Source organism: Hyaena hyaena, unplaced genomic scaffold (genome assembly GCF_003009895.1).
Source record: "Hyaena hyaena isolate Hyena2069 unplaced genomic scaffold, ASM300989v1 scaffold_135, whole genome shotgun sequence".
NCBI classification, from domain to species: domain Eukaryota; kingdom Metazoa; phylum Chordata; class Mammalia; order Carnivora; family Hyaenidae; genus Hyaena; species Hyaena hyaena.
In genome coordinates, this window is record NW_024080767.1 from 2,000,761 (window position 1) to 2,027,901 (window position 27,141).

At 47.1% G+C, this 27,141-nt stretch overlaps 1 protein-coding gene across 2 annotated transcripts in view; it reads right to left on the bottom strand.

The window, feature by feature from the left end:
- Nucleotides 1–434: 434 nt before the first annotated feature.
- Nucleotides 435–27,141, bottom strand: part of GALNT17 (polypeptide N-acetylgalactosaminyltransferase 17) — a 445,667-nt gene continuing 418,960 nt past the window's right edge. For both annotated transcript variants that reach the window (XM_039238103.1, XM_039238102.1), the window contains 2 exons: nt 2,311–2,478; nt 435–1,602 (listed from right to left, as the gene is read on the bottom strand). In XM_039238103.1, coding sequence (XP_039094034.1) covers nt 1,474–1,602; nt 2,311–2,478 — 297 coding nt within the window. In that variant the 3' untranslated portion in view covers nt 435–1,473. The remainder of the gene's footprint in view (nt 1,603–2,310; nt 2,479–27,141) is intronic.

The following is a 27,141-nucleotide window of genomic DNA, read 5'->3' on the forward strand; positions in this document are numbered from 1 at the left end:
CCCGAACCCCGGAGGAACCAAGAAGCAAGCAAGGCTGCTTTGGGAAGTGCTCACATGTATTTATTTCACAAGGGAGGAATGGGGAGGGGCGATCGCCGCTAAGATGCCACCAAATGAGACACTGTGAACCCCAAACTGGGCAACTACAGGATTTGGTTCTGGGCAGGGCTTGGCCTTTGGGGACAGCACGAGGGACAGAGAGGGAACTGGCAGAAGGGACAGCCTTCCATCTGGGGCGCCACATGGGGCCAGGCTGGGCCACGCCCTCCTGGCCACAGAGGCGTGGCCAACCCCCCCTGCTTCCAGCTGTCTTGTCCTGATCCCGGCGGGCAATGAAGCGGCAAGCCCGAGGCCACACTCGGACATCCGCTCTCCCACACACTCGGATGCGCACCCCACGCACACACATGCACGCGCGCACACGCACACCGCGCAGGCACACACACTCACAGGCATGCACACGCGTCCATATATTAACTCTGATTTATAAGGGCACCCTAACCAGAGGGCAATCGAAAAAAATTATTACTCTTCAGAGAGGAATCGACTGCCTTCTCCCCCATCGGCCAGCAGAGCACGGGGTGAGATGAGATGACCTGGCGCATTCTCCAGGGTCCCGGCCCCAGCCTGCTGTGCTGGCTTCAGTCCTAAAGCTGCCGGGGGGAGGCTCCTGTGGCGGCCTCCATCAGTCAGGGCTCCCTGGTCCCCGGAGGGCAGAACCCCACTGGCCTGGGTGGCCCCTCACAGCCACGACCTCCCTACGGGCATGGCCTCTCCCTGTCTCTGGCCCCCTGCAGACTCAGGCAGAGCAGCCGGCCCCGGGGACGGGAGAGCCTGGCACCCTGGGACCTAGATGCATTCTTCCCTCCCAGGCCATCTTAGGGCGGGTCCAGAAAAGTCCAGGGCTGTAGCCACCAAAGCCGTCTGCCGGGAAGGTTTGGGGTGGAGGCTGCCTTGAGCTGTAAATGGGCATCAGGGCAGAAGCAACCTCCAGGGAAACTGAGTCTCAGGGCCTCACCGCCTCCTCTGAGGAGGGGGAGACAGGACGTGGCTGAGCACCCCCCCCACCTTGTTGAGGGTTGGGGTGGCGTTCACAAGCTGCGGCAGCCGCGAGGGACGAAGAAGAGGAGGGGCGGCCCCTGCCTGTCCCAGTCCTGACCGTGGCTGGGGAGATGAGGAGGAGGATATGGGGGGTTCACTCCACGGTATGAGGTCCACATCCAAGCTGCAGAAGACGCGGCTCCTGGGTTCCCAGAGAGGGGTTGGGGGCTTCTCCAGGGGGGCCCGAGCCTCACGGCAGCCGAGTGCCGAATGGGGACACCAAGTCTCCACGTGGGGCCCCTGGAGAAGCCCCGGAGGGCCTGGCGAGCACCTGCTGGCTCTGTGCCGTCTCTTCCCTAGTGCGGCTGGGCCAGGGGACGGGCAGACCCTGTCCCGGGGGCCAGGCTCCGGGGGCGCCCCCGTTCCTCCCCGCTACTTGATCGAGTTCTTAATTGTCCACCTCTGTCCTGTGCAGCTGCGGAGGAGGAGATCAATGCCGGCCAGGCCCCGGTTCTCCACCTCGAGACAGCGCCCCGTGCCCTTATTCATGATGGCTCCATTCTGGGCAAAAGGAGGAGAGACAGGTGGAGACATAGAGAGACGTTGAGACAGATACAGAGGCAAAGAGAAACAGAGATGGAGACGGAGATGTAGAGGGTCAGAGAGATAGAGAGAGAAAGAGATAAGACAATGAGAGAAATAGAGACAGAAAGGCAGAGAGAGAGATAAGGGAGAGAGAGAGAAAGAGGTTTAACCACTATAGTGCTGGGCACGTGGCCTCTCATGGGAACAGTCCCACCAAAATTCTTTGCACAGGGGGAGGGATCATCGGGGCCTCCTCCCGGAAATCCGGAGGTCAGAAAATGTATCAGCGTCACTGAGTCTGGATGGCTGAACCAGGTGACAGGCACTAAGGGGGGGTGGTGTCAGAGCGGGGAATGTCCAGGGATGTTCAAGGTCTGACGTTCTCAATCGTACCAGCTGTAGGTACTTAGCAGATTTCAGGGAAGTCACCCACACTCCCCTCCTGAGATCTATCAGAGCCCAGCCTGCCTGGTGCTGCCCTAGGGCCCTGGACGGTGGTCTCTCACACGGAAGTCCCCACCACTGCGGGCTCCCCCTCGACGTGCCCTGGGTTCATAAGGCTGGTCCAGGGCTGGAGACCTTTGGTGTGCTTTCCTGGGGAAAGCTTGGCGAAGTCAGCTTTCCCTGTGGTCTGCAGAGCCCTCACCTGCTCTGGGGAGCTGGCCCTTTCCATGGGGCACCCACCTGAATGAAGTTCCAGCGCTTGTACAGACTGCTCTTGACTTTGTCACAGTCGAGCAGCTGGGGCAGCCGACTCTTGGAGTTATCCACCAGGCAGCGGGTGTCCGGGAGGAGCGTGGTGGTACCCAGGGCTCCCAAGTGCAGGAAGCCCTCCTTGGTGTAGCGCGCGAGCTGGGGAGAGACCAGATGAGAGGTGGGGGGAGGCGGTTCAGGTCTGCAGGTCTCCTCTGTGCCTCTGCCAGTGTCACTGTCCTGGCCACCGCGCACCCAATTCGCATGTGAGCCCTGCTCAGGAAGCCAGCCTCCTGCTGGTTAAGTCTGAACATAGCTTCCCTAGGGCCTGTCTGATTTTTTTAAAAAATATTTTTATTTATTTCTAGGAGAGAGAGAGAGAAAGCGTGAGCAGGGGAGGGTCAGAGAGAGAGGGAGACACAGATTCTGAAATAGGCTCCAGGCTCTGAGCTGGCTGTCAGCACAGAGCCCGACGCGGGGCTCGAACCCACGAACCGCGAGATCATGACCTAAGCGAAAGTCAGACGCTTAACCGACTAAGCCCCCCAGGCGCCCTCTGTCTGATTTTTTTTAAAGCGCATCCTCAGTTAGCGTTTCTAGCCTTCTGTTCAGCAACATGAGGAGCAGGAATAAGTAAAAGCGCAGGACATCTGATTTCTAAAATCAGATGCTGGGCCACCTTGAAGAAGTCGCTTAACTTCTCTGAGCCTGTGTTTCCTCCTCATTTGTAAATTGGGATTAATTAATTAATTCCACCTTGCTGTAAAGTGGCCAAAGAGCCAGTCTGCTAAAGAAGAAACATGTTAAAAAGCATTCAACCTAATAGGTATTAAAATAAACTAAAACAGCGACATGATACCACATTAAAAAACAAAACAAAACAAAACATGGGGCGCCTGGGTGGCTTAGTCGGTTAAGCGTCCGACTTTCGCTTAGGTCATGATCTCGCGGTTCGTGGGTTCGAGCCCCGCGTCGGGCTCTGTGCTGACTGCCAGCTCAGAGCCTGGAGCCTCTTTCGGTCTGTGACTCTCTCTCTCTGACCCTCCCCTGCTCACGCTGTCTCTCTCTCTCCTAGAAATAAATAAAAAAACAAAACAAAACAAAACAAAACAAAACAACCCTATTCCAGCGTGTGGGTGGCTCAGTCGGTTAAGCTTCCAACTTCGGCTCATGATCTCACAGTTCGTGGGTTCGAGCCCCGTGTTGCACTCTGTGCTGACAGCTCAGAGCCTGGAGCCTGCTTTGGAGTCTGGGTCTCCCACTGTCTCTGCCTCTCTCCCACTCATGCTCTGTTTCTCCTGTCTCAATGATAAATAAACATTTTTAAAAAACCCTATTTCTATTTTTGTCACGGTTAGCATAAAATGGGCTGGAGCAGGGAATCTCAAATTCCCTTTCAAAAACGGAATTTCAAAATATACACTTGACGCTTTTACAATGTTTTCCTCTTTTGACCCAGTAAATTCACTTTCAGAAATCTCTCCCAAGGTAACGATCACGACCACGAACACAAGTTCATGTCTAGGGTCTTTACTGCAGCATTATTTATAGTGATGAAAAAGCAGAAGCGTCCTAAATGTGCAACACACTCCTGGTACCTGCTGTCTGCTCCACGCACAGCGACGAATCCTAGGGGATTGGGGCAGATTGCGAAAACAGTCACATCCTTCACTCCTTCCTTCCATGCACTGCAGGCACTATGACTTGTAGCAATGGGCATTGAAAAGTGAAGTCTACTTCTTCATCCCTTGAATACTGGCGACTTGCTTTGGCCAACAGAATATAGTGGAGGGGAGGATGTGCCAGGTGATGGACTACACCTTTAGCCTTGCATGTTTCCACTCTCTTGCTCTTAGAACCCTGCTGTCACCCTGGCAGGAAGCTCTGGATGGCCTGCCAGAGGAGAGACAGGTGGCCCAACCACAGCCAGCCAACCAACAGACAAGTGGATAAGGTTGTCCTACATTAGGCAGCCCTCAGCCGACCTCCTGGCTGCCAGGAGATATGTGAATGAGCCCAGCTGAAGTCAGCTGAGCCTCGTCCAGATCACAGAACCATCTGGCTGACCTACAGACTCATGGGCAATAATAAAGGCATATTGCTTTATGCCACCAAGGTTTGGGAGTAGTTGGTACGCAGCAAGAGCTGACTGATACAGAGATGGTGCTGTCTACCAACCCTTCCCACAGCGGGGTCCATGCTACTCTGGTGGCCTTCCTCTCTCACCTGTCCATGTTGCTTATAATCCTGTATACCAACTCTTGAGTGAATGCATCCATCTGTCTTTCACACTCTTTTCGGGGCAGGGACTGTGTCTAATTAATTTCATTCCTTGCTAGGAGAAAATCACAGACTAAGTGCTCAAAACATGTTTGTGGATGTTATCACTGTGGTGAACAACATCATTTAAAAGATGCGGCCACGTCTATTTGTTTCAACTCCACAGGCAGGTTTTGAAGAGTTCTGTGTGCCCAGCCTGGGAACGGGTTTCTGGGAATATAAGGACAGGGCTGTGTTCCCACTGAGATAATGCCAATGCAGGCTGGTGAGGGCCACGAGACAGGAAAATACATCTCTCATTTTTGCTTTCACGTCCTATGAGGTGGCGGAGGTAGGGGTGAAGATCATTAACATACAGCTGGTGCTGAATGAATTAAGATATAAAATGGCCAGCTTGCATGTATTAGAGGCATACTTTGCACCATTTAAGCACTTTGCAGGGGATAAAGGATGTAATTCTTACAGTACTTCTGTGAGATAGGTTTCTACTACTCTCCCCAATTTAAAGACGAAGGAGCTGAGGCATGAAGACATTTGGTCACCTCGCAGGGGTCCTGGCCTCTCTCCTTGGGGCCCTAGGGACCCGATGGTTTGCTGCCTTGGCCCAACAGCTGAGCAGCAGCAGGGCGTCTTCCTATGTGATCCTGGGCTCCTCCCGAGAGCTTGGGTGTTTCTGGTCAGGAATGGAGCCAGAAGTCGGCTCTGCTCAGTGCCTCTTCTCCAGGGCATGGGATTTTCTGCAGGGGTTCTCATTCCTGATGAAAACCACTCGGAAACCCTTTGTTTTGATCACCGAGGGAGAGCCCACCTGGTCCCCTCTGAAACAAGAGACAGGGGCTTTATTGAGTGCCCTTGAGAGAGATGAGGTTAACGTGTGCTTTCAGCCCAAATTAGTTCCAAATCAGAGTGATTGTTAGAGGCAAAATGATAAGAAAATCAGAAGCCCTCCTCACCCCTCCCTAAACAATGTCTCTCTGAATACACTCAAATTCACCCAATGCCAAGTGATGAATGACAGCAAGCTGCCTTTATGTTCAGGGGAAAGATATACACAGCTGCTTATTGAAATTATGAATCAATCTATTATCCAGCAGGCAAATGAACAGCACTAAGAACATTAATTAACTGAGCGTATCTGTGACCCAGATGTTTAAAGAGCGAAGCTAAATGCCACCAGGAGTCAGAGGCTCTCTTTTCTGAGGTCTTTGAGCAAAGGGCGGGGATTCCAGCCAGTAGGACCTGCAAAGGCCAAGTGCCAGCTCCAAGCGGGGTGGGCAGGGAGGGCATGGAGGGTCCTATTGGATTTCCAATCTGGGGGAAGGTAGTCTCACAAGCCAAAAACCCATATGAGGGGTGCCTGGGTGGCTCGGTTAAACATCTGACTTCGGCTCAGGTCATGATCTCACGGTTCGTGGGTTCAAGCCCCATGTTGGGCTCTGTGCTGTCAGCCAGCTCAGAGCCTGGAGCCTGTTTCAGAGTCTGTGCCTCTCTCTCTCTCTGACCCTCCCCTGCTCACGCTGTCTCTCTCTCTCTCAGAAATAAAAACATTTAAAAAAATAAAAATAAATAAACACATATTTTAAAAAAAGAAAAACCCATACGAGGAAGCACACGCATAGGCTCTGCAGACCTGGCCAAGGAACCAGAGTCAGGGGAAGGGAGCTGTGGTCTGAAAGGACAATGGGACTCAAGTTAGGCCAACAGATCTCACACTGCTTCTCATGCGGGTGGTGTGAGTCCTTCTTGTCTCAGTCCTGGATCGCAAATCTTGGGACCACTGTCTAGTGCACTTTCCAGCTCCCCAGATCTGGCATCCCTTCCTTAAGGACCTCTGCTCCTTATCTGCAGGCCCAATAGGCTTTTCTGCCTCCAGGGCTTTTTTCCAGCTGTTTCCCTGACTAGAAACGCTTTTTATTGGCCCTCCTCTAGAACATTCTGTCCTCAACTTTCCTGGAGCTCAGTGCAATTCTGTCCATCCCACAGGGTCTTCTGTAACTCTCTCACCCTCACGGCATCTCTTCTCAAATGTCTAGAGGTGCAGCCTGATCCTTACGCTCTGGTGTCTCCCTCCAAGGTGGTGTGGGAGTATCTCATTTTTCTTCTTGACCATTCTGCGTACCCATCGACCAAGTGATGGATATTTGGGCTTTTCCACTTTTTGGCTATCATGAAGGATGCCGCTATGAACATTTACATATAACTTTTTGTGTGGCATAAGTTTTCAATTCTCTTAACTATATAACCAGAAGTAGAAATGCTAATTGTTGGGTCACATGGTAAATTGGTGCTTAACTTTTCGAGAAGTTGCCAAACTAATTCAAAGCAGTTGTACCAGTTTACATCCCCAGGATTCCAAGTCATCCACATCCTGGCCAACTCTTGTTACTGTGTTTTTCATTCCTTCTTTCTTTCTAAAAAAAAAAAAAAAATTCTACTCATCAGCTGGGCGTGTAGTGGTATCTCATTGTAGTTTTGATTTGCATTTCCCTAATTAATGACAATGAGCATCTTCTCATGTGCTTATTGGCCGCTTTGTAGATCTTCTTTGGAGAAATGTCAACTCAGATATTTTGCCCATTTTTTCATGGACAAACTGTCTTTTTATTGTTGAATTGTAAGAGTTCTTTATATATTCTGGATGCCAGATCTTTTTCAGATATATTGTATGAGTTCATGTATTTTTTCCCCATTCTGAGGGTTGTTTTTTTCACTTTCTTGAGTGTCCTTTGAAGCACAAAAGCTTTTAATTTTGAGGAAGTTCAATTTATTGATTTTTTTTCTTTGGTTGCTTGTGCTTTTGATGTCATGTCTAAGAAATACTGCCAAATCCAAGGTCATGAAGATTTCCATGTCTTCAAAGAATTTTAGAGTTTAAGCTCTTACCTTTATTTATTTATTTTTTAAAATTTATTTCTGAGAGAGAGAGACAGCATGAACAGAGGAGGGTCAGAGAGAGAGACACACACAGAATCTGAAGCAGGCTCCAGGCTCTGAGCTAGCTGTCAGCACAGAGCTTGACGTGGGGCTCGAACCCACGAACTATGAGATCATGACCTGAGCCAAAGTCAGACACTTAACTGACTGAGCCACCCAGGCACCCCTAAGCTCTTACCTTTAGATCTTTGATCCATTTTGAGTTAATGTTTAAATATGATGTAAGGTATGGCTGAGGACTTGTTCTTTTGCATGTGACTATTTGTTGTCCCAAGATCATTTGTTGAAAAGACTATTCTTCCCTATTGAATTGTCTTGTCATCCTTATTAAAAATTAATTGATTATAAATGGGTGGGGTTATTCCTGGACTCTCAATTCTATTCCATTGATCTCTGAGCCTATCCTTATGATAGCACCAGAATGGCTTGATGAGTATGGCATTGTAGTAAGTTGAAGAATTGGAAGTGTGGGGGAAATCTACCCCCAAAACCAAGAGCACATTGTATACACTGTATTTTAGCCAATTTGACAATAAATTACATATAAAAAAAGAATTGGAAGTGTGAATCTTATTCCTGCTTAGAGTCTCTGCATTGGCTCTTCTTCTCTCTTGAATGCTCTTTCCCTGATATTTGAATGGCTTATTCCCTCACCTCTTCCAAGTTCCCCCTTAAATGTCATCTTCTTGACCATCTTACTTAAAATTTCATCCTCACCATATATTCCTTATCCTTTTTCTTGCTTTATATCCTTCCAAGCACATATTATCTTCTCATAGACAATATCTTCTCCTTATTTATAGGGTTTCTGTCTGGTTCCATCCACTAGAACGTGAGAGGCATGAGGCAGAAGTTTTGCCTGTCTTTTTTGTTCATGGCTCTATCCTCACCTCATAGACGGATGCCTGTGCATAGTAGGTACTTGATAAATGCTGTTGACATCATGAATGAGTGACACTGTACTGGTCTTCAAGGAGCTCACAGCTTAGTCAGGGAAACAGGCAAGTAAAGAGGCGAGGATGACAGTGTGAAATAATGTGATGAAATATACTAAATGAGCTCTTACAGCCAGAGTAGAAGAGGCCCTGATCCAGAAAAGGGAGGTCAGAAAAGGCTTCCAAGAAGAGGGGGCATTTGAGTGAAGCCTTCTTGGAGTCAGCCAAACAACTGAGTAGGAGAGGACAGCGCAGATCAGACAAGGTAAGCAAATATCCAAAGGCCTAGAGACCAGAAGAAATGCAGTGTTTTGGATGATCTAGGCACAGTTCACCATGCGAGAGTGTAATGGCTGCTAAGGGCAGACGTGGGGAGGTGGGGTGCAGTGCAGGTGAGACTGCATTATGTGGATGCATCGTGCTCAGGGATCGGGACTTTTTAATGAGGAGCCACCTGACTTGCGGGATGACCGCACTGGCTGCCAAGCGGGCGATGACCTGTCATGGGACATGAAGCTGAAGGGGCTGAGGAAGGTCTCGACTCAAGTGGTTGCACTGAAAGGGCAGAAGATGACCAATGTGAGGGGAGCATCCACACTAAGAAGGATTCTACCATCCTGGTGAGTTTCACTGTCACGAAACAGAACACTTCATTTTTAAGAATCCATTTCATGAGGAAGTCACTTTGTTTAGTATTAGTGTAGTTGTCCCAGCACCCTGCCCTTTAGAATCATCTGCCGTAGCGGCCTCCATGGTTTTACTTTCACCATTTTCTCCTTATGTTTTAGATGTATCTCTTGGAAACAGTATCCTCCCGGATTAAAAAAAAAAATACTAGGGTGACAATCTATGTTTTCTTTTAGCCAAAATGTTTAGTCAATTTGTTCTTATTGCACTTAATAATATATACGGGCTTATTTTTACCATCCTTCTTTCTGCTTTCTATGCATCCAGGCTTCTCTGTTTCCTTTTTCTCCTTTATTTGCCTTAGTTGGGATTGGTTCCGTCTGATTTGTTTGTTGGAATATTATCACATTTCATTGTTCTCCTCTACAGATTTGGAAATTCTATTCATTTCTATTATTTTACGGTTCACTCTTGAAATTTTAACAACTTAGCAAATTTTTCAATATTATTTTTTAATGTTTATTATTATTTAAAATTTTTTAAATGTTTATTTATTTTTGAGAGACAGAGAGAGACAGAGAGCAAGTGGGGGAGGGGCAGAGAGAGAGGGAGGTACAGAATCCAAAGCAGGCTCCAGGCTCTGAGCTGTCAGCACAGAGCCTGATGTGGGGCTCGAACTCATGGACCATGAGATCATGACCTGAGCCAAAGTCAGCACTCAATCGACTGAGCCACCCAGGCACCCCTAAATGTTTATTTACTTTTGAACTAGAGAGAGTGCAAGTGGGGAAGGGACAGAGAGAAAGAGACAGAAGATGCAAAGCGGGCTCTGTCCTGACAGCAGAGAGCCTGATGTGGGGCTCAAACCTTCTTCTTGAAGCATATTCTGTAGAAGTTCCTTTGGTGATTATCTGTCATGGTAAACCCTCTCAGATTCTCTTTATCTGAAAATGTCTTGGGGTGATTTGTTATGCAGCAAAAGCTAATGGATACAACCACTTTTTGTGAAGCTAGAATGGGTTTAAAATGGTATTCGTTGTAGTTGATTTAGAATCTGATTATGCAGCAGTAGACAGACCCTTCAAAGTATCTAATCTGCTGTATTGTTGGAAGCTATCTCCTCATCTTCTGTCCATGTGCTCCCCCACAAAGTCATGGCCAAGTCACTGTCTGTGGAATTTGCCACCTCAGTATGATGCTCACTGTTGCCAAGGCAATCCTACTAATAGCATCATGTGCTCCACTGAAGAGCCAATGGGTGAAACGTCCTCCTCTGAGCTGGTAACTGCCCGACACTTGTTGACTCTCACTTCCCCAGTTACGGCCAACAATCAGCTCCCTTGTTATATACACCTACACTCCTGATCTCTTCCCAGGCTCCAGGTTTGCACACTCGGGTCACCTGTCCCCCTGCCCTTCCCCCATCCACAAAGCTAAAGTCTTCCCATTCACCTCTCTCCTATATTTCCTCCCGATCTCCCTCCTCCAGGCCTTCCCAGATTCTATGTGTCCTTCCTCATCCCGCAGGTTCAAAGCTTATCATTCTCTGCTTCAACCTTCAATTGCTCTAGTACCCGCTGATTTAAGAATAAACTTTTTTTTTTAACTATGATATTCTACTATAAGTTCCCAATTTAGCTTTTCAGCCTTAGCTCTTGGTTTCTTGGCTTAGTCCAACAGATGACTTAAGGTCTCTCAAAGACAGGGGCGCCTGGGTGGCTCAGCTGGTTAAGCGTCCAACTTTGGCTCAGGTCATGATCTCACAGTCCATGGGTTCGAGCCCCCCATCAGGCTCTATGCTGACAGCTCAGAGCTTGGAGCTCGCTTCGGATTCTGCGTCTCTCTCTCTCTCTCTGGCTCTCCCCTGCTCATGTTCTTTCTGTCTCTCTCTCAAAAACAAATAAACATTAAAAAAAAAAAAAAAACACAGCCAGAGGTCTTCCTATGTAGAATATATCCCCACCCTACCCCTACCTTTTCTCCTTTGGTTCCAAAAACCCTCTGCCCAGATGTAATCTCTTTCAGCTTACATACTTGTGTGTCCTGTGACATTCCTTTCTATAGCTTTTCATTGTTGTTGAAATTGGTTTAGGACAGCAGCATCCTACTCATTTTTATAATGCACAAGGAATAAGAAAGTATCTTGCAGAAAGCAAACACTCTATAAATGCCTTTTGAATTGAATGGGATTATTCTAGGTTTGGCTGCCGGGCCCAAGAGAAGAAACAAATGCCATTATCCACAACCCTAATGCATTAGGAAAAAAACCTCTGAGCTCAAATACAATTAATTCTCATTTAGCAGAGAAAAAGAATTTTCTATTTGAGATGATGTAAGAGGCACACACAACTATTAACCCACACTGAACAGCCTTGAGGGAAAACTGACATATGCAGGTTATAGCCAAATAAACAAAAACCAGCCAGATGATTGTGGAATGACTCTGGGACCTAGCAAAATCCATCGAATTGTCAATAAAAACATGGCTTGCAATTGCTTTCATATTAAGGGTCTTTCTCATCACTTTAAAATCAGGCCTCAGTCAGTGTAGAAAAACACTGCTAAATGAAAACAATGCATTTTCCCCAGCTTCGACTCAGGACACGGAGAGCTGGGTTCCATTGATTCGAGCCTGCTGTGGGGCGAATTTATTTGTTTGCTGCTTGGCTGAAGGAGTGGTTTCTGGTGATTACACATGCATATGTATATTCTTAAAAACAAACAGACTTTCTCTGTCACTGTCCAGAGTATGCCTGAGCCCAAACTGAATAGAGGGAAAAAAACTGTCTCCGATTGTATCTTCAGTGGACACCTGGTGTCTGGCAGCTGGAGGTGGGGAGCAGAGGCAGAGGGAATCTCGGGGGAAATGGAAATATTGCATATCGTGATTGGGAAGGGAGATCTGCAGGCATGTACCCTGTCAAAACTCATCAAAATGTACACTTTAAATAGATGAGGTTTATTGTGCTGACCTTATGCTTCAATAAAGTTGATTTAAAAATATTCCTGGGAACTTAGAAGGTAGACTATAGAATCAGATATGTTTTGTGCAGGGAGAGCTAGTTCCTAAGGGACTGGATGGTTCCCAAGGCCTCTCTCTTCAGCTTTCTTCCACCATTTATGACTCATCATGCTGGATGAGAGTGTTAGAGTTCCAGAAAATGCGCTGCTACCAAGAATGAATGGGGAAGCACATTCCTGCCACAAAACCTTGGGTTGATTTTCCTGGAGACACAGGTTGAGGAGTGGGTGGGTGCAGAGCATTGCCAGTGGAGGTGGGGGATGGCAGGCTCTGGCCCTCATAACTTTGCGGAGAGAGCTAGGCTCCCAGCTCTCTCTGGATATGAGAGCAGCACCAGGACGAAGGTTAGAAGAGCCAAATGGGAGAGGGGCTGGTAAGCAGGGTAGCACACTCCCGTTCTCAGAGACCTGGAGAAAACTCCTAAGCATGCCTCCAAAGCTCACCCTGACTGCTCCCCTGGTTATAGGAGCAAAGATTCTATTTTGCAATGAGTAGATGCAACTCTTCCTTGCCTCTGCAGTAGGAAATAGGAAGGTGGGATTGTGTCCTGGGTATAGCATGGAAATGCTGGCAAACACTCGGCTCCCTTTTTAGCAAGATCTTAATTAAATCTGTCTCACCTCATTTTTGCCAATCGAAACAGGGTTCCTGGCTTTGTGCTGTGTCATCAACGAGGCAGTTTATGATATGTCTACAGATTTGGACTCTGGAGCCTGCTTAATAAATCTAAGCTCTGCCACGTAATGGTTTTACGACCCTGCGCCAGTTACTTACGCTCTATGGGACTCTGTCTCCTCATTTTTATTTTATTTTATTTTTTTTATTTTTTTATTTTTTTAAATTTTTTTTTAATGTTTTATTTATTTCTAGGAGAGAGAGACAGCGTGAGCAGGGGAGGGTCAGAGAGAGAGGGAGACACAGACTCTGAAACAGGCTCCAGGCTCCGAGCTGGCAGTCAGCACGGAGCCCGACGCGGGGCTTGAACCCACGAACTGCGAGATCATGACCTAAGCGAAAGTCGGATGCTTAACCGACTAAGCCACCCAGGCGCCCCTGTCTCCTCATTTTTAAAATGGCGATACTTTTACAGTTTACTTCATAGGGTAGGGTAGGTGTGGAATTAAGTAAATTAGTGAGAAGAAGACATGGTGCATGGAAGCCCTGTATGTTTTGTTACTCTTATTCCCCCTGACCTCAAGCACCAGTTAAGAACTGGGCCTTGTTTCTAATTCACCAGACTTATCTTCTCCAGGGACTCCCATGTGGCCTCGTGGGGCCAGCATTTCCCGGCCCCGCTCCTTCCCAGCACTCAGCTACTCTGGACTTGCATTCTCTGCCTGTTCTCAGAGCCATCTGTCCAAGGGTTGCTGCTCCAAGGGCTTCAACAATACTGCCAGGCTGCCGAGTACCCCCAGGTGGCTGCCTGGACCATTGGGTTCCCTCTGGCTAGGTCTGTGGGTAACTTCTAGCTGGAAGTCTGATCCAGGGAGGGCTGGATCCCATAGCAGATGTTCCTACCCTGCTCTTCCCTGCCCCCAACTTCATTGCCTTGGTTCGATCCAGATCTTATGTACCCTTGCCTGGAGTGGACATGGAGGAGACTCTCAGGACTCAGCTTTACATCTCTAAAGCCATCCCTTTAGAAGGGCAGCAGCACTAAATGTGAAGGCACACTAGGGTCTGTCCTAGGATCGGACTGCTCTCTCTTGGCACCCCCTCCCCCCCAAAGCCCCATATGCATCTCCTGCTCTGTCCTCAGCACCTGTTTGGAATGTTTGGCTGCCTAGAGGATATCACTGCGGGGATTCCCAAGGCCCACCCCAACCCCAGACTCAACCCCAAACTCACAATGCCCCAAACAGAACCCATATCATCCCCCTCTCCCAAACCCATGTCTCCAATCTCAACAATGACACCACTATCAACCTCTGATGAAGCCAGGGACTTGAGTATCACCTCCAACTTCCCTCACCCTCGTCACCAATAATTCCAGCCAACTAGACCTCTTAAAAGATTTTTAAAAAACTTTTTAAGTCAAAGTCATTTTAGACTTACAAAAAAGTTGCAAATATAGTACAGGGAATTCTGGTATACCTGGCATCCTGCTTACTCTAAAGTTAGTATCTTACATAATCATGGCATAATCACCCACGCCAGGGAATTAACATGGGTATAATCCTATTAACTAATCCGTAGACCTCACAGAAATTTCAACAGTTTTCCATCTACATTTTCTCTTCCAGTATCCTCTACTGCATTCTGTTCTCATGTCTCCTTAATTTCCTCCTATCAAGATGGCTTCTCAGTCTTCTCTTGTTTTTAATGATCTTGACACTTTTGAAGAGTACTGGGCAATTATTTTATAGAATGTCTCTAAATCTGGGTTTTTCTGATATTTCCTCATGATTAGATTAAAATCACAGTTATGCATTTTTAACAAGAAAAACCAGAGGTGATGCTGTGCTCTTTTCGGGGCATCAGATCAGGGGTGTGTGACGTCTCATTACTAGCTATGTTAACCTTGACCACTGGTTAAGGCGGTGTCTTTTGGCTTCTCAACTGTGAAGTTACTATTGTCCCTGTATAAAAGGAGATACTCAGAAACTGAAAATATTTTCGTGTTCATCATATTTTCACCCATAATTTTGGCATCCATTGCTACTTCTGGACGTCAGCAAGTATTACGGGCATGACTGCCTTGGGGTGATTTCATTCCCCACATTCTTCTACGTTTTCTAAGTGGACTTCTACTGAAGGAATAGCTGTCCTTTCTTGCCATTTATTTATTTATTTATGTCAGTGTGTACTCCCGGATTTTTAAATAAATCATATGAGTGACAATCTAATATTATCACTGTTTATTTTGCTACTCAAATAGTTCCAGCTTTGGACATTAGGAACTCCCTCAGGGTGGCTCCTACATTCTATTAAGAAGACAACATCTTTCGAAAAGCACTTTCTTTAATTCTGACACCACCTGCAAGGTTTTCCAGGCTTACCCTATATTTTTCCTCCTCCATCCCTGGGATCATCCAAAATCTGGGTGCTAGATGTGTTCACTGCCACTGGATTTTATTGCTTCTAGATTTTCTCAGAGCTAGGAAATCTATGTATGTACACCAATCCATACACATTTGTTTTTATTTTTACATTTTCTATAAATTTATTCCTATATCTCTCTCTGTTTATATATGTTTCACGTATGTATATTTAGATATTTTTCCATACACCTATAAAATAACTTCATCCTGATCCCTCACATTGCAATCCAACATTCATCGTTCTAGCCATACCTCTTTCCTTATTTATAACCTCTTTCTCCAACAGCAAGAGCCTAGGTTCCCATTATCCATACTTTCTTTTCTTTTTTATCCTCAAGTTAGTTAACATACAGTGTAGTCTTGGCTTCAGGAGTAGAATCCAGTGATTCATCAGTTATGTATAACACCCAGAACTCATCCAACAAGTGCCCTCCTTAATGACCATCATTCATTTTCTCCACCTCCCGGCCCCATCCACCCTCATTTTGTTCTCCATATTTAAGAGTCTCTCATGGTTTGTCTCCCTCTCTGTTTTTTATCTTATTTTTCCTCCCCTTCCTCTATGAACATCTGTTAAGTTTCTCAAATTCCACAGATGAGTGAAATCATGTCCATTATCCATACTTTATATACTTACTTGTTCAATCCTAGTGCACACATATAGTACTTTCAGAATTGCTAACCCAGACGCCTGTGGAAAACAAGCCTACTTACTAGAATGCATTACTGGCAATGGCTCTTTTTTCCTTTAAGTTTCTAGAATCCAGTCAAAACTGTCCAAACTTCCAAGCCACTGAGATTGGCGCTGTTCTTCCCCATCCATCAGTGCAGTTACGTTATTCATTTAGTTAGGTTATTTCTTTTTTTAATTTACTATTTGCATCCCACTGTGGGTCTTCTTCCTCACATCTTAGAACGTCGAATTTATCATCATTTCTCAGACATCTGAAAGGGCACCATGCTTCCAAGAGTCAGAACTTGACATAAAGGTGCACTGAAAAGTGTCACTCCCCTTTTATTCCTCATTCTGCTCCCACATTCTGTCCACCCTATTCTCGCTCATCTCCAGCAGGTAGCCACCTGATCTCATCAGTTTCCGGTTTATCCTTCCTGAATCTCTTGCACAGACGAGCAGATAGAGGTATTTACTTTTCAGAGGCCATTTGTCTTAAATAAAGGTTAGCATACGAAGCATCCTTCCTTTGTACTTTGTCTTTTGCATCTAACCATACAGGGAAATCACTCATTATCAGTTTACGGGGATGGCCCATGTTATGCCTACGAATAGGCATTAACGTGGCTTCTACTATTTTGAAATTGCAAATAATACAGGAATGAACATGTGTGATCTCATATTGCTGGAAATGTATCTTCAGAGTAAATTTTTTGGAAGTCGATCGCTAGGTCAAAAAGTAAGCATATTGCAGCTTTGGTAAGGATTGCCAAACTCCCTTCAAAAAAAAAATGGCATAAATTTACATCTCTACAGGCGATCTATGAGATTTGTCTTTTTCTCTAGAACCTTGAGTATGTTGTCAATTTTTAAAATTTTTGCAAATATGCAAAAAAGGAGTGAGGAATGTTTTCTCAGTGTTATTCTGCTTTGAGTTTCCCCAATTGTAAATGAGTTTGAACATTTTTTTTTGTACATTTAGGAGTCATTTATGTATCTTTTTGGCAACCTGTTTGCTTGTGTCTTTTTCCTACTTTTCTATCAGATTTTTAGTCCTTTGTTCCTCAATTTTTTAATTTTTTGTTTTTTATTTATTTTTTATTTATTTCTGAGAGAGAGAGACAGACAGTGTGAGCAGGAGAGGGCCAGAGAGAGAGAGGGAGATACAGAATCTGAAGCAGGCTCCAGGCTCTGAGCTAGCTGTCAGCACAGAGCCTGATGTGGGGCTTGAACCCACAAACCGTGAGATCATGACCTGAGCCGAAGCTGGATGTTTAAGCAACTGAGCCGGCCAGGCGCCCCTGTTCCTCAATTTTAAGAAACCTTCCTACAACAGGAAAATTACTCTTTGTGGTATGTGTTACAAATATTTTCTCCTCATTTGTCAGGTATTTTTGACTGTGTCTGTGGCATTATGTTGCCATGCAAGTTTAAAAAGAATTTTTAATGTAGTCAAATACATCAACCTATTATTGTCTTTGGGTTTTGAGTTTTACTTTTCTAGTATTTGTATAGTTTCATATTTTACATTTAGATTCTCAATCCATTTGGAATTTAAGCTTGTGTAGAGTGTCAAGTATGAGTCTGATTTTATCCCTAGTCAGATTTTAAATATGGCTACTTCTTATGATCCCTATTGTCATTACTCAGGTTTAGGTGACTGGCTTTTGTCAAGGTCATCATACCAGTCTCATAACTGAAGTTCTTGCCTCTAGTTCAAGACCTTCTAATCCACAACTCAAACTGCAGTCCCAAGTGATTCCTTCCTAAATACAAAATCAGACCGAATCCCAACTTTCTGTTTAAAAGGCTTCCAATATTTCAGTGGCTTCTGGTGGGGGCTGGCATAAAACCTAAGCTCCTTAAAATTCATATAGGATTGTATACTACCCCCTCCACGTTTGGTTACCCCCCACCTCATGCTCCACATTCCAACCTCATTAGTCTTGGAGACTCAGTTTCCCCATCTTTAAAATGGGAATGATGGAAGGTCTCTCAGAGACAACACAAGAAACAATGAAATTCTATCAACAAGGTATTGTGAAATTCCAGGGAGAAGATGTCTTGAGATTTGGATATTTCAGTGTCTCATAAAGGAGGCAATTAATAAAGAAATATAAGAATAAAAGAAACAGCATAAGACTTCAGTATATTATATATTCTGAAATATTCTGAAATAGGGTGATTTGCCCATCAGGAAAACTATATCTGTATTTATTTTGTTGGGTTGGTCTGAAGATAAAATAAATTAGAAAAAAAAGTGTCACAAATTGCATAATATTGATCATTAAGGTGAAGTCCACAGACATTTATTTGATAAGTAAAAAAAAAAAAATACTGGTGAGTGGACTCAGCCAATCACCAAGCTATTTTATACAATAGCACCTTAATTAACTATGAATTTCTAGATGGTAGGAGTCTCCATGTCTCATCCATCTTTCCATGTAACCTGTATCCCAGGTAAAATTGCCTTGAAGAACTGAACCAAGCTGGAAGTCTAGCTGAATGCTGGAAGGCTCATGTATCCCAGAACCTAAGAACTGGAAGGAACGTTGGATATCACTGGTCCAATCTTCCCCTTGCAAGTTATATGAGGACTTGAGGTGCTCAAAGTGTCTAGGGATGTTCAAGTTTTCATTGCGATTTGTTACTGTAGAATATTGTGTACCTAACTGACCCTTTCTTAGGAAACTGAAGCTTTCCCAAGGTCTCACATTCAGCACCATGGACATCATCTTTATATGATATGTGCCATGGACCTTGTCTAAGTACTTTTCATTGATTGGCTTGTTTAACTGACACAGCATCTCTATGAGATGGATACTATTATTATATTCCAGAGAAGGAAACTCAAGTACAAGGAGCTTCCATGTCTTGCCCAAGGTCAGAGCTTAGAAGCCAACCACACACAGAAAGGTACCTCTCAGCGTCACCATGGAAAAGTTAACTCTGATGTGGGATGTGTGTGAAGTATCATTTCCTGATTTTCCAGTCTCACTAAGATACAGGGATCAGAAATCTTCACTTGGCCATGCATGGTTCTCGTTAGCTCCTGCCCACCTTGGCACTGGAATTAGGAGCCTCGTTCCCAACTGAGAATGGCATGACAAGGTGTCTGGAGTGCTAGGGTGGGCCGTTGGATGGTCATACACCCCCAGGTTGAAATCTCCTGTCCTGTTTATGGCCAAACCAACCATTTAAGTGGGGGAAGTTGAGCCCGAGCTGACAAGAACCGACATCTTTGTGCACAAAGCCTTCCTGCAAGCCTTCCCGCAAGCCTTCCAGGGTGTTTGGTTGACATCACCATTTCCATGGAGGGGCCACAGATTCAAGCCCTGCAGACACCTCATTTGCAGTATCAGGCAGTCAAGATGACTGATAAGGAGTCTTTGAAAAGTAGGCTCCATCAGCTGCAGGAAGAAGTCAGGAGGCCATGCAGTGCAGCACTCTCAGGAAGGGGGCTGGTGATGACACCACCACGGCACAGAGCAATTTGAAGAAGGCCTCCACACCTTTCTGGAACCAATGTCAAGTGTATATGGCACCCTTGGTGGTCCTCACGTCGGTGGAATTCCCGAAAGTTGTCTCAAACCTGGCCCTTTGCACAACCCCTACCTTCTAAGCCAGGCAGGTGGTACAATGAGAATAGTCTAGAACATTGTGCTACTGACACGTGGTCCTCCTCTTGCCTTCTCTGATGGGAACCCAGACTTCGGAGGCCTTGACATCTTAGATCAATGGCCTGAGCTGCACTACCTACCACTAAACTCTTCAGGATCTGCCCTTAATTCTGACTGGCCACGTTCTCAGACCCTCTCCATTTCAAACAAGCAACGTCTTTGAAAATAACCATTCAACAGACACAGCTGTTCCAAAGACACGCTGGAACCCTCTGCACTAAATGGCCAGGGGTGAGGCTATTCTAATGGTTTTCTCTTGCACTGTTGCACCTGGCAGTGCTAAGGAACTAAAGACTTCTTCACCAGCATGTTCTGCCTCCCCCTTCTCTTCCTTCAGAAGAAGTGATGTTATTAATTCAGTGATTTGAAAACAGCCTAAGAAACCAACATACTTCTTTGAAAACATAAGGGCTGGAAGCATGCCTCAGAAATGATAATAGTTGTTTTAGGATGGCGAGATTATGGATGATTTAACTTTTTTTTTCAAACTCACTGCAATGCTGTTGCATCTTTAGTAGAAAAGGAAGAGATTAACAGTGACTTTCTTTGAATTTAACAGCCCCGGGCAAGGAAGGTAGAAAGCTTCAGCTGAAACTGTGGCCACCATCTGACTGTTCAGTCTGAGTTTTCCTTATTCCATACCTAACATTAACACAAAATCTACCTGGATCACTTTTTGTGGTTGGAGAAAAAATCCACTAAACTTCTAAGCAGGCATAAAACTTTTAACTAAGAGTCCCTACTGGAGGGGCGCCTAGCTGGCTCAGTCGTTTGATGTTTGACCTTTGATTTTGGCTCAGGTCATGATCCCAGGGTCATGGGATCAAGTTCTATGTCAGGCTCCACGTTGAGCATAGAGCCTACGTGAGATTCTCTATCTCCCTCTCTCTTTGCCCTTCTCCCTCACATATTCTGTCTCTCTCTGAAATTGAAAAAGAAAGGAAAAAGGAAAAAAATAAAAGAGAATCTACTGGAAAAGATGTTATGACTATGATTCTGATTTTCTGGAAAGAATAGTTCATCAGCCCATTCTGGCAAGAAAGCAATAATACAGTAATTTCTCCTTAACCTTGGAGTCCTCCTTAAGCAAGATAAAATTCATGTGCCTTTACTTGCGAATGCCATTTAAGAAATTGGATATTCCTGCTTCCTGTATGTGGACCTCGAAACCCGCTTGTCAGGGGTAATTTTAAAAAGGGAGCTGGGGTTTGGAAATAAAACAGGGAAGCAAAGCTGAAGCCTCGGGAAAGTCTCAAGTGCAAAGCGCACAAAGGTCTACAGAGAAGGTGGGCCTCAGGGTCTCACACAAAGGCTGGATGGAGGCAGGGCCTGGAAGGCAGGAACTAACAACCTGGAAATAATAAAATCAGAAGCATTTTGAATATTTTGAGAGAAGATGAGTCAGAAGAACAACAAAAAAAAAAAAAGGCGCTTAATATTCCTGCTATCTGCGACGAGGCAAAATAAGTTTATAAAGTGTCGCAGTGGGATGAAGGAGACGGGTTTTTTAAAAAATACTGCCTCGGAGATGAGAGATGGAAATGAATGGTACAGAGCCTCCATGATGTCACACTTCGGATGTGTCACACAGCGCCGGTGTCTTCTCTCCCAGCTCCTCTCTCTTTTGTCTCTGTCAGTTTCCTGGACATAAAAAGTAGCTGCCCTCACTCCTCCAACTTCTATTTTCCCACAAGGTCTAAAGAGCCCCTGCTCCGACCTCAAGATGCTCTCCAGGAACCGAAAGGGATTCCTGGGCCTGCTTCTTACCGAATGCAAGCGGCCCGGTCCCCAGATCACAGATCTGTTTTCTGGGGCAAAGTCATCCTTCCTGGGGAGCGGTACCTCCAGTGTGCTCTCAATGGTTCCGTCCCCTGAGCCCCAACACTTACATGACTTTGTTTGGAAGCCAAGAGATTGCATGGATTCATTAACTTCCGTGTTTTCTGAGTGCCTTCCACGTGCTAATAGCTGTGGGATTCCTGTCACACCAGTGGGGTGCTAGCGCCTTCCTGGCACATCCTGACAAGGTGTTTGGATGATGTATCACTTAGAAGATGAAGCCATCAAAGAATAAGTCCAAGATCAGCTTAAATTTAATTACAGGATGAAAGAGTTCTCATCTGTCATTCTGGTGATGAATTAACTGAGGGTAAGGAATGGGAGCATCTCTGAAAAGAAGGAAGAGGAAGACGAACACATATCGACAGAGGGGCAAGAAGAAGACAGACCTCTGATACCTCCCTGGAGTGTGGGGAGGGGTCCTTGGGACAGAGCCCGACACCCCTGTCCATGATACACACCTCCAAGAACGTTCCACCATAGCTACACGCTGTAGCTGTAGCTACGGAGTGCACCTTGAACTCCCCGGGACCACCTACTTGAACCATGTACTGGCACGCCCAGTGCACATGGGCTGCTCAGAAGCTGTGGGCCTCGGCTCAGGGAGGAACCTCTACCAGAGCTGTAGCCAGGTGGGTGGTTCCAGGAGGTTAAGCTGGGCCTCAAATTTGGGAGCAGTGGGAAGGATTAACTCTGAAGGGGTTCAAGGGAATTTTGGAGGGTGGCGGAGCCGCCCTAGACCTCGATTGAGGTGGGGTTCCTTGGCAGTATGTGTTAGGCAAACCCTGCAATCATACTAACAAGAATGAATTTACCTCAAAAATGAAAAACACCAATCATATAAACGTTGAAGTAGTATTGTAAGTGAAAAAAGGAATTAGGTTGGGACACTGGGCATCACCTCGGGCAAATGCAGATACACCTGACCTGTACGTCACATGGCCTGGCCTGTAACGGATGCCCAAGAGACAGTGTTGATTGAGAAAGGAACACACTTGCAGATGACAACATGCAGATTCCCAGGCCGCGTCTTCAGGAGGTCTGGGGTGGGACTCAGGGACCGGTCGGTGTTTGTGACGCATCGCTGGTGGCTCACGGATCTGTTGGATGGCACCTGAGATGCACGGTGGGGAGCCCCGGCCCCCCATCCCGGCACCCAGGGCTCTCAGTACTCTGGTCCTACTGGCTGCCCTGCCACAACCATGTCCCTGTCCCCCAAACATGCTGTACGCCCCCACCCCCACCCCCGTGCCTTTGCTCTCACCTCTTGCCTATCATTGTCTCTATGCTGGCTTCTAGTCCTTCTACGCCTTGCCGTGAGCTAGTGAACCACAGGGCCTCCCCCAAGGGAGTGAGACAAGCTCCCCAGAACGCACCGGATGCCAGAGCCAAGGACTCATGACCAGGAGTCACGGGGCTTTAGTTTGAAAAATACCATGGTAGTACCTGAATCTCCATGTTTCCATGCGTAAAATCGGGGGTGGGGAGGTCACTACCCGCCTGGTGGGATCAAACATGTTACTAAAAACAGAAATGGGTTTATTGTCAAAATTAAAAAAAAAAGTTTTAATGCTTATTTATTTATTTTGAGAGTGAGAGAGAGAGCATGAGCAGCGAAGGGGCAGAGAGAGAGGGAGAGAGGGTCCCAGGCAGGCTCCATGCTGCCAGTACAGAGCCTGGGGGGCTCCAACACACAAACCGTAAGATCATGACCTGAGCGGAACTCAAGAATCAGATGTCTAACTGACTGAGCCACCCAGGTGCCCTATCGCCAGCATTTCTATTCCCTGTCTCCACCCAGCTGTAGCTCTGGCCCAGGGCTCAGGGTTGTGCCGTGAAGCTCTGGGCCACAGTCCATGGCCTGCCACACCGTTGGGACCTCAACCACAGCTCAGCCGCAGGGACTCAAGAGAGCAGCCCAGAGCCCTCGGAGGTGTTAAGGGGCAAGGATGGAAGATGTCACATGTGACTGGAGGCTCCTGGGGACAGCGCTGCCTGCCCTTCTCTCTCCTTGACCTTTGTCCTCCAGGGAAATCAGAAGGAGAGGTTGGACATGGTTGACAGGTGGACTGGGTGGATGGGGAGATAACACGGGCTGGCAGAAGAGGCTGACCTGGGCCTGGATTGGCAACCTGGAGCCGGGTGGGGGTGCCGAGGGCCTCCTTGGACAAGAACCCCGGCTCTAAATGAGGTCAGACTGACGTCAAAGGCAATTGCTCCATCTTTGACACCCTATTTCTAGGTAAAACTTAAGCTCAGAAAAGAAACGGGCAACCGTCCAATCCAAATTAGTAACCAGACAAGAGCAAGGCGGGTCACCAGCTCGCTGGCAGACACTTGCGAGGGGGCAGGCTCTCCGAGTGGCGGCGAACCTTTTCCATTTTGTTGACAAACACGTGCTGGAGGACAGGAAATTACCCTCCTCGGTGCTTATTTTATCTCCGTTTAATTGCTGTTGGATAATAAATTACGACCGAGAGTCCATTAATTAAGCTAACAATGTCCGTGGAACAACAATTCCTTCATCTGGGAGTTGCCTAGTTGCAGGAGCTCTGATTCCATCTCTGTTTGCCCAACAGCACTTTACGAAGCGGTCTTACAAGATGCCAAGGCACGTGACTGGTGGGGAACTCACTCCGAGCGCAGAGGGAGTGGTTTTGGAAGGAGGCGGAGGAAACCTTGATGAGCGGCGGTGGGGGGCAGCCTGGCAGCTGGAGAGAAGTACCCAGGGTGCCTTCTTACTTCGGAATGTGTGGAGGAACAGAAAACCACATTAGACTTATTTTTAAAAAAATCAGCTGATGGCAAACAACCTTGGCCCAATCTGAGCTGTTCAGACCAGAGTGTGTGTGGGGGGGTGTCAATGAATAGCCTCCTTTGCTTTATATTCTACATCCACTAAATGGCAGGAACATTCATCTGGAAAAGCTCTGTGTGCAGGTGGAACGGGGAGAAGATGAATTCCAGTTATTTCCCACCCAAGGCACCGGTATTCTGCCGTGCGTGCTCCTGAGGAGAGGCCAGCTTGCTGGCTGGGCAGGGAGCTAACCGGTGGCCATCCGTGGTCGGGGAGACGGGCCACCGGGGCGTTCCTGCTGGACCTGTTTTGCAGATGACTGTGGGGACTCTGAGGCAGGGATGCAAGAGGAGTGAAGGCTCCGGACAGGAAGGTGAGGAAGGCCAAGTTTGCTGGGGTCTCTCCCAGAGCTGTGAGCGTCGCAAGGGACTTAGAGGGTGTTCTGACAGCCCAGGGCAGAAGGAGAGGGCAAAGCACCCTGGGGGAGGTGGCCCCAGGGTCACAGAAGACAGATGGAGTCACCTCTATGCGCTGGTCCTCACGTTCAGCTAAGAACTTCCGGAGTGACTTAGAAAACCTTCTCCAGAATCACCCGAGTGAAAGGCCACTGCTTGGAGCCATGCGGGGAAGCCCTCAGATGGCTGGGGGACGTTTATGAGACCACCTTTATTCCTTTTCTCATGCCCAGAGGTTGGCCTCACAGGCCAGTTTGTGATTATGCAGATATTGAAACATGACAGTGTCTATTATGCCACAGTTAGCAAGTACTTAGTCACAATGTTACGTATTCAGAAGACTGGGTTGGAGAAATCTGGAAGTTCCGTGTTTTTCTAAACGCTTTCTTGGCATCTCCCGAATGAGGGTCATCTACAGCAGTGTGGCTCAGAAGTGGGCACCCCCAGGGCTTGGCGTCCAGGCTCCCGCTGCCCTGACACCGCCATGTGCCCTTGTCCCCCTCCCGGCCAGCTCACCCACCAATTAGGCTCCACTGCCAGCTGGTCATCTGGCTTGTCCCAAGATGCGGCCTCTTAAATGTCTGACTTGACCATCACCTGCAGGCCACAGCTCCCCACTTCCACCTCCCAGGCCACCAAGGCTCCCAGGGTCCTCGTCACCTCCAGACCCTGTGAGGGAAGAGCTGGAGGGACATCAGGGGCCATCGGCCAGGATGCTTCCATGGCACCCTCCCCTCTCTGAACTCCTCCGGGAGTTCAATCTAAGGCCGATCTAAGCTGTCACCCCACTGTGGTTCCCTAGTGCCCCAGAGTCAAGTCCCCCACTCCTCAGGCCATGGCCTCATCTGGGAACTTACTAGAAATGCAAAATCTCCCCACCCTCCGCAGGCTCCCTGGCTCAGAAGCCCTGGAGTGGCGCCCAGAAGTCCAGAAGCCAGGCTTTCACAAGCCTTCCAGGTGATTCTGCCGAACCCTGAAGGCAAGGACCAGTGCCTTGAAGCACATCTTCTCTTGAGAGACCCGCCTCTCCATCCCCTCCGGCCTGATCTCTCAGCCACCCCTTCGCTCTCGCAACTCTGAGTGCCAGCCATACAGGGCCGCCTTCTGTGTCTCGGCTCCCAGGCTATCTTGCTCTTTCCACACTTCCTAGGCTCTAGAGTTTCCCGTCTCTTTGTCTCTTCCCTAAGTGTAACCCATCTGAGAGCAGGGACCAGATCCTATCCACCACCAAATATACTCGTGACCAGCACCTGCAGTCAGTGCTCAAGACACACGCATTGAGCGAGTGAATAAACGAACAGAGACGCTCCCTGGGTTCTTTAGTCCCTGCTGCCTTTCCTGTGAGTGCCCCACGTCCCTGCGGAGAGCCATCAGGACACAGAGCAGGTCTGGGCTTCCTGGTCTCTCTCCTGCTCCCCACGGGTGCTTTCAGCCAATTGTGGGCTCAGGAAATCATCTCGAGTTACATGGGTTGGGTTTGAATGTAAAGGGCTTTAGTCATGCTGGAGGGCCTGGGTTCTAGTCTGCTCTGCTCACGGGCACTTGCTCTCTGTGCCTCAGTTTCCCCATGCTGCCTGTCTACCTCCCAGAAGGGCTTCAGGAAGCAAAGGGCTCAGGGTTTGATCTGTCCCACAGTGCCCATTATCCACCTTCAGAGGACTTGTCACATACTGAAGGGATGCTGGGGGTCTGGACTTTCAGAACTACCTGCCATGGGGCACCTGAGTGGCTCATTCGGGTAAGTGTCTGACTCTCAATTTCAGCTCAGATTCTGATCTCACAGTTCATGGGATTGAGCTCCATGTTGGGGTCCGTGCTTCAGCTCAGATACTGCTTGGGATTTTTTCTCCCTCTCTTTCTCCCTCTCCCCTGCTTGCACTTGCTCTCTCTCAAAATAAATAAATAAACTTAAAATAAAAGAACTATCTGTCATGATAGTAGAGAAAACACAACTCCTCTCTTTCCAGGTATTGGCTTAAAGGGAAGCGAAAGTGCCAGGAACAGAAGAAACCCACAAGCCTTCAGGAATGCATGCGTGAGTGTGGGCACATGACCCACGAGTGTGAATTCACAACTGAATGTGTATGTGTTCACAGGAGACGGACCAAGGGAGCTACGGGGCATCTTTGTCCAGTATCTTCCTATTACAGATGAACAAATAGAACCCAAGAGAGAGAACCAGTGAATCTGGCTCTGAATGTCTGGTGTTCTTCTAGGACTGAATTATACCTGTTTTCCCCATTTGTAGCCTGCCTTTTATTACTATTAGTTGACATAAAAAAATGTCTTAAATTTTTATGAATGCCAAGTCTAATGGCATTTTTGGATGTGTTTTCTCCCAAATCTCAGAATTTCTGCTAAGTTTTTTATGTACACACACACACACACACGTGCGCGTATATGCACACACAGAGACACACACGTATGCATACATGCACGCAGCACACCTTGGGTTAGCACAAAGTTGCCAAGGGAAATTCACTGACTGGGCTCTGTTTTTCCTTTGTCGATTGGACGTAGTGCCTTTCTTGAGTTATCT